At 42.8% G+C, this 11,503-nt stretch overlaps 1 protein-coding gene across 2 annotated transcripts in view; it reads left to right on the forward strand.

Annotated features, from left to right (window-relative positions):
- Positions 1 to 11,503, forward strand: part of USP7 (ubiquitin specific peptidase 7) — a 1,253,379-nt gene that overhangs the window by 547,488 nt on the left and 694,388 nt on the right. For both annotated transcript variants that reach the window (XM_069210408.1, XM_069210409.1), the window contains exon 9: positions 9,504 to 9,584. In XM_069210408.1, coding sequence (XP_069066509.1) covers positions 9,504 to 9,584 — 81 coding nt within the window. The remainder of the gene's footprint in view (positions 1 to 9,503; positions 9,585 to 11,503) is intronic.

The following is an 11,503-nucleotide window of genomic DNA, read 5'->3' on the forward strand; positions in this document are numbered from 1 at the left end:
TCTGGTGTTGATAGACCGCCAAAGATACATCTCGCTTCTATGGTGGAACAGTACAAATTTAAACCGAGGGCGGCCGTTCCAAGACCCAGTGCCAGAATACGTGATAACAGATGCTTCCATGACAGGGTGGGGAGCACACCTCAATCAACACAGCATCCAAGGACAATGGGACATACATCAGAGACAGTTTCACATAAATCACTTGGAAATGTTAGCAGTATTTCTAGCGCTGAAAGCATTTCAACCCATAATAACCCAAAAATACATTCTTGTCAAAACAGACAACATGACAACAATGTATTATCTAAACAAACAAGGAGGGACACACTCAACACAGTTGTGCCTCCTAACACAGAAAATATGCCATTGGGCGATTCACAACCACATTCGCCTAATAGCACAATTTATTCCAGGGATTCAGAACCAGTTGGCAGACAATCTCTCTCGAGATCACCAACAAACCCACGAATGGGAAATTCACCCCCAAATACTAAACAATTACTTTCACATTTGGGGAACACCTCAAATAGATCTATTTGCAACAAAGAAAAACTCAAAATGCCAAAACTTCGCATCCAGGTACCCACAAGATCAATCCCAAGGCAATGCTCTATGGATGAACTGGTCAGGGATCTTTGCATACGCTTTTCCCCCTCTCCCTCTCATTCCATATGTAGTAAACAGGTTGAGTCAAAACAAACTCAAACTCCTACTAATAGCACCAACATGGGCGAGTCAACCTTGGTACACGACACTACTAGACCTGTCAGTAGTACCTCATGTCAAACTACCCAACAAACCAGATCTGTTAACACAACACAAACAACAGATCAGACATCCAAATCCAGCATCTTTGAATCTAGCAATTTGGCTCCTGAAATCCTAGAATTCGGACACTTGTACCTCACACAAGAATGTATGGAGGTCATAAAACAAGCTAGGAAACCTACCACTAGACACTGCTACGCAAACAAGTGGAAAAGATTTGTGTATTACTGCCAGAATAATCAAATTCAGCCATTACACGCATCTCCAAAGGATATACTAGGATATTTACTACATTTGCAAAAATCAAATCTAGCTTTCTCTTCCATAAAAATACATCTCACCGCAATATCAGCTTACCTACAAATTACTCATTCAACTTCACTATTTAGAATACCAGTCATTAAAGCGTTTATGGAAGGCTTAAAGAGAATCATACCACCAAGAACACCACCTGTTCCTTCATGGAACCTCAACATTGTCTTAACAAGACTCATGGGTCCACCTTTCGAGCCCATGCATTCTTGTGAAATGCAATACTTAACGTGGAAAGTTGCATTTTTGATTGCCATCACATCTCTAAGAAGAGTGAGCGAGATTCAAGCATTTACCATACAAGAACCATTTATTCAGATACATAAAAATAAAGTAGTTCTAAGAACAAATCCTAAATTTTTACCAAAGGTTATCTCACCGTTCCACTTAAATCAAACAGTAGAATTACCAGTGTTCTTCCCACAACCAGATTCTGTAGCTGAAAGAGCACTTCATACATTAGACATCAAAAGAGCACTAATGTACTACATTGACAGAACGAAACTAATTAGAAAAACAAAACAACTATTTATTGCCTTTCAAAAACCTCATACAGGAAATCCAATTTCAAAACAAGGCATTGCTAGGTGGATAGTTAAGTGTATTCAAACCTACTATCTTAAAGCAAAGAGAGAGCTGCCTATTACACCAAAGGCACACTCAACCAGAAAGAAAGGGGCTACCATGGCCTTTCTAGGAAATATTCCAATGAACGAAATATGTAAGGCAGCAACATGGTCTACGCCTCATACATTTACCAAGCACTACTGTGTAGATGTGTTAACTGCACAACAAGCCACAGTAGGTCAGGCTGTACTAAGAACATTATTTCAAACTACTTCAACTCCTACAGGCTGAACCACCGCTTTTGGGGAGATAACTGCTTACTAGTCGGTGCACAGCATGTGTATCTGCAGCTACACATGCCATCAAACGGAAAATTTCACTTACCCAGTGTACATCTGTTCGTGGCATGAGTCGCTGCAGATTCACATGCGCCCACCCGCCTCCCCGGGAGCCTGTAGCCGTTTAGAAGTAGATCTTCAACATTTGTACATTTGTAAATATATTACTTTAACCTTTATTATGTACATACGTATTCATTCCATTGCATGGGCACTATTACTAACATACACAACTCCTACCTCACCCTCTGCAGGGAAAACAATCTAAGATGGAGTCGACGCCCATGCGCAATGGAATCGAAGTGGGAGGAGTCCCTCGGTCTCGTGACTCAAAGACTTCTTCGAAGAAAAACAACTTGTAACACTCAGAGCCCAACACCAGACGGCGGACTGTGCACAGCATGTGAATTCAATGGCATGTGTAGCTGCAGATACACATGCTGTGCACTGTTCCTGCCATCTAGTGTTAGGCTCGGGGTGTTACAAGTTGTTTTTCTTCGAAGAAGTCTTTTCGAGTCACGGACCAAGTGACTCCTCCCTTTCGGCTCCATTGCACATAGGCATCGACTCCATCTTAGATTGTTTTCTTTCCACCATCGGGTTCGGACGTGTTCCTCTTCGCTCCGTTATTTGAATCGGGAAAAGAATAAAGTTCACCGAAAAGCGTTGGTATTGTTTTTCGATCGGGAAGCATCTTGCATCGACACCTCGACACCAGCGAGACACAGCTTTGGTGGCCCATTGGGGCTTCCGCGCCCAGCCAGGGCTTGGTCGGCCCGACCATAGAAAACGTCAAAGCCTAATGGACGGGACCCCTTTCCATTTCTGCCCACAGTGCCACGCCAAGTAACCCTATACAGACCAACATCGGGTCTGTAATCTGTGTCTGTCACCGGAGCACAGGGAAGATACTTGCGAAGCCTGCAAGTCCTTTTGATCGAAGAAGACCTTGAGCGATCGGAGGGCGAGGTGGATGCAAATGGCGTCAAAGTTCAGAGGACGTCGAAGAAGAGGAGAAGGCTATCTCCATCCAATGTTCGGACTCGGACGACTCCGACGCAGACCGACCACCTACAGCAGGCCAACACGTGAGTACGCCTGCTCTGACCCAAGCCCACAGTCAGCCTGAGAAGCATAAGGCCTTGGGGACGCCACTGCCAGAAGGCCATAGCTCGACCCATAAAAAAATCAAGCGGTGTCCAAGCTACACCTTCGGCACCGAAAAAGGCCAAGATCGTGCCGAAGCCTTCGGACTCGAGCTGAGAACACATCACCGAGAACTCAACATCGACTCGTTGAATCGGCCAAGCCTCAAAAAAGCCTTTTGGAGCCGAGGCCTCCGAGGAACATGGACTCTCAAAGCAACTAAGAGAGACACAGATTTGAGGAGGAACTTCAAATGGAGGAGTTTGATGAAACGCAGGCAATAATACAGATCCATAAGGATGCTGGGAAGATCCAACCTGCACTTCCTCTCAAATTCGAAAGGAAACTAGCTTTCCAAGGGGGACAGAAACTGAACAGCCAAAGGCTAAGGTACCCAGAGAAAAATCTCCGTCACGCCATTTTTCACCAGAACATTCTCCTCCACATTCTCCACAACTAACAGTGTCACCTATTGCAACGCCCACTGCACAGTCACCCACACCGCGCAGTCACAAGAGGATACAGACCCCTAGGACCTCTACGATCCACCTGTGTCGGACAATAGCCCAGAGTGCTATCCTTCGAAACACTCTCCACCCGAGGAGAGCACCTCATATACTCAAGTCTTGGCTAGGGCTGCCGCATTCCACAATGTGAGCATGCATACAGAGCCATTGGAGGACGATTTTCTCTTTAATACTTTGTCCACAACGCATGCTTCCTATCAGTCTTCCTATGCTCCCAGGCATGCTTAAACATGCCCAAAAAGTTTTTCAGGAGCCCGTGAAAGGGAAAGCCATTACACTGCGGGTGGAAAAGAAATACAAGCCACCACCGTCGGAACCAGTGTTCATCACACAACAGTTCCCACCGGACTCTGTAGGGGTTTTAGCTGCGAGAAAAAGCCAACTCAGTCATCTGGAGATGCACCACCTCCAGATAAGGAGAGTAGGAAGTTCGACGTGGCAGGAAAGAGAGTAGCGTCACAAGCTGCCAATCATTGGTGCATTGCAAACTCTCAAGCCCTTCTTACACGTTATGACTGAGCTTATTGGGACAAGATGAGCGATATCATCCAACATCTCCCCAATGAATATCAGAAAAGAGCTCAGCAAGTAGTAGAGGAGGGACAAGCAATATCTAATAATTGGATACGATCACCATTAGATACTGCCGCAAGAACAGTGAACACTGCTGTCACAATTAGATGCCATGCTTGGTTGAGATCCTCAGGCTTCAAACCAGAGATTCAATAGGCGGTCCTAAACATGCCATTTAATCAACAACAACTGTTTGGACCAAAAATGGACACGGCCATCGAAAAAATGAAGGACACTGATCCGGCCAAAGCCATGGGCGTGCTCTACTCGGCCCTATATAGAGGGACAATCAGAAAAACGCAATATAGGGGAGGTTTCAGACAACAGCCTTCAGAAACATCCACCTCTCAAACAAAACCCACCTACCAATCACAATATCAGAGAGGGGGGTTTCACAGTTCCTTCAGGGGGCAATTCCCAAGGCCAAGAGGGAAATTTCGACCCACTAAGCAGGCCACTAATAACCAGCAGAGACTTGCCTGTCAGCCTTCCCCACACACATTACCTGTGGGAGGAAGACTGAGATTTTACCACAAACATTGGTCAGACATAACCACGGACACATGGGTCCTATCAATTATCCAACATGGTTACTGTATAGAATTCACACATTTTCCTCCAGATAATCCCCAAAGAGCGCACAAACTGTTGTCGCAACATCTAGCAATGTTACAAACAGAAGTGCAGGCACTATTAACAAAACAAGCCATAGAACTAGTACCTCACCAACAAAAGGGAACAGGGGTTTATTCCCTATATTTCCTTATTCCCAAAAAGGACAAAACACTAAGGCCAATTTTAGATCTCAGTACTCTCAACCTATTCATCATATCAGAACACTTTCACATGGTGACACTACAAGATGTAGTCCCCTTACTAAAACAGGGAGAATACATGTCAACACTGGATTTAAAAGATGAGTATTTTCATATACCCATCCTCCCATCTCACAGAAAATAATTCAGGTTTGTCATACAAGGAAAACTTTAACAATTCAAGGTATTACCCTTCGGGATAACAGCAGCCCCCAGAGTATTTACAAAATGCCTCGCAGTGGTAGCAGCCCATATAAGGAGACAACACATGCACGTATTCCCATATCTCGACGATTGGCTAATAAAAGCCAACACTCGACATCAGTGTCAAAATCAACTCGCTACGTAATAGATACCCTACACACAGTAGTTTTTTTGAAAATAAATTAGCAAAAATCATACTTGCAACCATCCCAACTTCAACAATACTTGGGAGCAACACTCAAAAAGCGATTGCCAGTCCAAGCTCACAAAGGGTACAATCATTCCACACCATGGTACCAAAGATACAACCAAATCAGCACTACACAGTCCGCTTTGTCATGAAACTCTTAGGCATGATGGCATCATGCATCGCAATTGTCCCAAACGCGCGGCTACACACGCGGCCCTTACAGCAGTGCCTTGCAAAACAATGGACGCAGCAGGGTCAACTCCCAAGATCTAGTGTTGATAGACCGCCAAACACACTATTCGCTACAATGGTGGAACTCTGTAAATTTAAACAAAGGGTGGCCTTTTCAAGACCCTGTGCCCCACGCCATTCTCACAACAGAATCAATGATGGGGTGGGGAGGACACCTCAACAATCATAATATACAAGGACAATAGGACAGTCAACAGAAACAACTACACATAAATCACTTAGAGCTGCTAGCAGTCTTCCTAGTACTAAAAGCATTTCAACCTCTTCTAGCTCAAAAACACATTCTTATCAAAACAGACAATATGACAGCAATGTACTACCTAAACAAACAAGGGGGAACACACTCATCACAACTATGCCTCCTAGAACAACAAATTTGGCATTGGTCAGTTCACAACAACATTCGCCTAATAGCGCAATATATTCCAGGCATTCACAATCGATTAGCAGGCAATCTCAGTCGAGATCACCAGCAAACTCACGAGTGGGAAATACATCCCGAGATACTACAAAAATACTTTTGCCAGTGGGGGACACCAGACATAGATCTGTTCGCCACAAAATGGCAAAACTTCGCGTCCAGGTACCCACACCCTCAGTCCAAGGGCAATGCTCTATAGATCAATTGGTCAGGGATATTTGCTTATGCTTTTCCCCCCTCTCCAGCTCATTCCTTTTCTAGTCAACAAACTGAGTCAAAACAAACTCAAACTAATACTCCGCACCAACGTGGGCACGCCAACCTTGGTACACCACACTGTTGAACCGCTCGGTAGTACCTCACATCAAACTTCCAAACAGACCAGATCTGTTAACACAACACAAACAGATCAGGCACCCCAATCCAGCGACGCTCAACCTAGCAATTTGGCTCCTGAAGTCTTAGAGTTTGGCTATCTAAATCTTTCATATGAGTGTATGGAAGTCATTAAACAAGCAAGGAAACCTACCACCAGGCATTGCTATGCTAATAAATGGAAAAGGTTTGTTTTCTACTGCCAAGCAAAACACATCACACCTTTAGATGCCTCCATACAAGACATTGTAGGTTATTTACTACATCTACAAAAAGCAAATCTCACTTTTTCTTCCATCAAAATACATCTCACTGCAATCTCTGCTTACTTGCAGATTAAACACACAAAATCACTATTTAGGATACCAGTCATTAAAGCCTTTATGGAAGGACTAAAAAGGATCATACCTCCAAGAACCCCACCAGTGCCCTCGTGGAATCTTAATATTGTACTTACACGACTCATGGGTCCACCTTTTGAACCCATGCCTTCTTGCCAAATCCAATTCTTAACTTGGAAGGTGGCATTTCTAGTAGCTATCACTTCACTACGAAGAGTTAGTGAAATACAAGTGTTCACTATTCAAGAACCCTTTATACAAGTACACAAACATAAAATAGTTCACCGCACAAATCCAAAATTTCATTTAAACCAAACTGTGGAGCTCCCAGTCTTCTATCCACAGCCAGACTCCGTAGCAGAAAGAGCACTGCATACATTAGATATAAAAAGAGCACTAATGTACTAAATAGACAGAACAAAACCATTTCGTAAAACTAAAAAATTGTTTGTTGCTTTCCAAAAACCTCATGCTGGTAACCCTATATCCAAACAGGGCATAGCCAGATGGATAGTCCAATACATGCAAACTTTTTACCTAAAAGCTAAAAGAGAGCTACTCATTACACCAAAGGCACACCACTAGAAAGAAAGGAGCAACAATGGCCTGCCTTTCTAGGTAACATACCAATGACCGAGATTTGTAAGGCAGCCACTTGGTCCACACCTCATACGTTTACCAAACACTACTGTGTAGATGTGTTAGCAACACAACAAGCCACAGTAGGACAGGCTGTACTAAGAACATTATTTCAAACAACTTCAACTCCTACAGGCTGACCACCGCTTTTGGGGGGGATTACTGCTTTGTAGTCTATGCACAACATGTGTATCTGCAGCTACACATACCATCGAATGGAAAATGTCAGAGTGTACATCTGTTCGTGGCATGTTCCGCTGCAGATTCACATGCGCCCTCCCACCTCCCCGGAAGTCTGTAGCCGTTTGAGTTGCAATTAGAAACTATATATATATGTAAATAAACATTCCTTTAACACAAACTATGTACATACATATCTGTTCCATTGCATGGACATCTTTACTATTCTCATTCTACCACTCCTACCTCACACTATGCGGGAAAACAATCTAAGATGGAGTCAATGCCCATGCGCAATGGAGCCAAAAGGGAGGAGTCACTCGGTCCCGTGACTCGAAAAGACTTCTTCAAAGAAAAACAACTTGTAACACTCCGAGCCCAACACTAGATGGCAGGAACAGGTTACAGCATGTGTATCTGCACAGCATGTGTATCTGCAGTGGAACATGCCACGAACAGATGTACACTGGGTAAGTGACATTTTCCATACACGTGTGTATATATTTGTGTATGTATGTTTGTGTGTGTGTATCTATGTATGTGTGTGTGTATGTATGTGTGTGTATGTGTGTATGTATGTATATGTGTGTATGTATGTATGTGTGTATATATCTATGTATGTGTGTATGTATATGTGTGTATATATGTATGTATATGTGTGTGTATATATGTATGTATATGTGTGTGTATATATGTATGTATATGTGTGTACTTGGCTCCATTTGGGGTGGGGGACTGCCTATAAGTAATCGATTTCAGTGTGAATATAATAAAGTAGTTTTATTTTTGGAACACTGTGGTTCCTTTCAAGTGTGATAAGTTACTGTGTGACTGTTGTGGTATACCACGTGCTTTGCACTCCAAGATAAGTCTTGGCTGCTCATCCCCAGCCACCTCTAGAGAAATCTGGCTTCCTAGACACTGTCTTCGTTCACTAATAGGTGTTCCCTGGACCTGGTATAAGGTGCCAACACCACACATGTCCACCACACACCAGGCCAGCTTCCTACACACTGCATTTATGCAGTCAATCCTTGATTTCCACTCCAGTCCATTGGAGTCTATACCCATGGGCATTCCCATCTAAGAGTAGAGTCACTGTATCTCATGACTGAAAAGACTTCTTCTAATAAACGTCTGAGCCCAAAACAAAATGAAAGGAGCTTGCAGAGAATGTGAATCTACAGCGCTAAAATCTATGAATAGATGCTTACAGGGTAAGTTATTTACTTTTTTCGTTTGTGTATGTATATGTATGTATATATATATGTATGTGTATATATATATATATATGTATGCATATATATATATATGTTCCATGTAATAAATGTTACGTGCACTATATCGGTTCTGAATTTAACAGTGGTATAACTACCACTGTAATGAATGTTTCCTGTAAGTTCGTAATACTTCTTATCTGCCTTTCATTCAGTTTTTTCGTTCCAACATATCAATTACAAATAAACGTTTAAAAATGCCAATTTAATGCATAATAATTGATTATTGGATGAACAGAGGATTGCCACAATGAAAACACTTATCGTGGAACATGTGCATTAAGTTTAGCATGTTTGAATTCACATTAAACATTTTCTATAGGCTTTAAACATTTTTTCCTTTCATGAAGGTCTTTTCCTGTAATTTTTAAAATATGCCTTGACTTTAACTGCTCCATTTATCATTTTGTCTCGAGTCCCTTACTCTGTGCCACAAGCGAGTTTTGGTTCTTTTGATATTTACAAAGTTTAATTTATTCTAAACGCTTGCAAACTTGCTCGGAATGCCTCAGTTAAAACATTTGATATTCATCATTTTGAAAAGTTAGTATTGTAATAGAAGTACATGTTTATTACAGTTGCTTGATAACGTGGAAAATAAAATGAAAGGCACCTGTGTTGAAGGCACAATACCGAAGCTGTTCAGAGGGAAAATGACGGTATGTATTTTTCATGCTGTATTTCTAACTATACTTCTTAATGGTGGTCTTTACACTGTTTACCTTAAGGTTGGTACCCTTTATCCCAGAGTGAGTCAGCTTGTGTCACTCAGTGTACACTCCTGCATTGCAAAGAAAGCAGTAGGGGCCAACCACTGCCACTTTAGGTATTTGTTTTACTGCCATATTTTCTCCATTTTATTGTGATTTAAACTTGACAGCTTTCCCCTTCAAACAGTCTTTTCTACTATGCAATGACACTGAAAAACTCTATCCTGGCTGTATTCTAGAATGCTTTTTCTACTAAAGATACCGGTCAGAACCATGTTTCAAATATGGGGGAAGAGCACCAGTCACATCCCTGTTTGATATGTCTCCGTGGACACAAATCTTTAGTGGTGTCTCTTCCGCTTGAAATGTCAAGGAGATTGGTCCAAGATTGTAGTGAAATTAAACTGAGTCATGGAAAGGCCACCAAAATACAACTTTTTTTTGTACCTTTTCAACAGGTAGATATGAGAAATTTCTGCTTTCTACCAAGCACCTTCCCTAATGCCCAAATCTCTTCATATAGGAAAATAGATCAGTATGCTTGTTTGCTGTTGAGATTATAGTGGCCTGGGGAACCAGCATGAGCTTCACCCTCAAAAACTTCTGTCAAGTGTTAATTATTTGAATGTTGATCCTCTGTCAAAGGTCATAGACCTTAAAGTGTAGAGATGTTGTCATGTGTATGAAAAGTGCACATCTACAGTGTACTTTGAAGAAGAAAGTGGAGGCTAATAATAAATATAAATGACTTGGTGAATTCAGGTCTTTTTGATTCTATGGTTGTGCTACTAATACCTCCATCTCATACTACATTACCTGTTGTTTCAGCTGACATAAGTGATTCCATAGCCATCCCCAGCTCCACAATACCAGTGCCTCAGTGTTTCTCAGACCTTTCTTGTGAGATTTGCAACCATCTTAGTTTGTGTGCTAGCACCGTGCACACTTTTTCGAAGGAGAATTGATGCTTCTACCCCGCATGAGTAATGTAGGGGATGCTTCTACCCCACATGAGAAATATAGGGGAGAGATTTGACCAGGATTCTATGGTGACCATGTTGTAGGAAAGTACCCTATTTTGGCATGGCTATCCCCACTTTCTGTCTGCTATCAGTGTGCTTGTTTTCACTGTTAGATAGGACACCCAGTGACAGTGCTGTCTCCCTCTAAATTTGGTTGCTTAGGACTTTGTACACTGGCATACTAGTGCCCCTCTATAAGTCCCTAGTATATAGTACTAAGGTACCCGGGGCGCTGGGGCACCACGAGTTCTCATGGGCTGCAGCATCTATTGTGCCAGCCAGGGGAACCAATGCAAAATGTCTGCTGGCCTCCCATTGCAGCTTGTGTGAAAATGTACATGTACCCTTTCACCACAGATCACTGCACAAGGTCACTGTAAGTCACTCCTAGGGTGGGCTCTCCTAGCCCAGAGGGCTGGATGCAGATCCCAGTGTATGAGGGCACCCCTGCATGAGAAGATGTGCCCCTGCGAACTCCAGTTCCATTGCACCGGACTTCGTAAGTGCAGGGAAGGCATTTTACCCATGTACTGGACACAGGTCCAGCTATATAATGGTAACTCCGAACTTGGGCAAGGTTGGTATCAAACATGTCGGAGTCATACCCAACACTGTTTCCAGTATTGATTGTATGATTCCATGCACTCCGAGGGCTCCTTCAAGGACCCCCAATATTACTCCTACCGTTTTTTAAAATGTTTTCAAAGCATCCCACCCTGCTGCCACCCCTCAGGCAAGTTTCTGCCCTCCTGCTGCTTGACCAGCAAAAGCAGGGGAAGGCAGAACAAAGATTTCCAGTGGGAGAGGGAGGCAACACCCTCTCCCTTGGAAATCAGTGTTGCAAGA

This window comes from Pleurodeles waltl, chromosome 10 (genome assembly GCF_031143425.1).
Source record: "Pleurodeles waltl isolate 20211129_DDA chromosome 10, aPleWal1.hap1.20221129, whole genome shotgun sequence".
NCBI classification, from domain to species: domain Eukaryota; kingdom Metazoa; phylum Chordata; class Amphibia; order Caudata; family Salamandridae; genus Pleurodeles; species Pleurodeles waltl.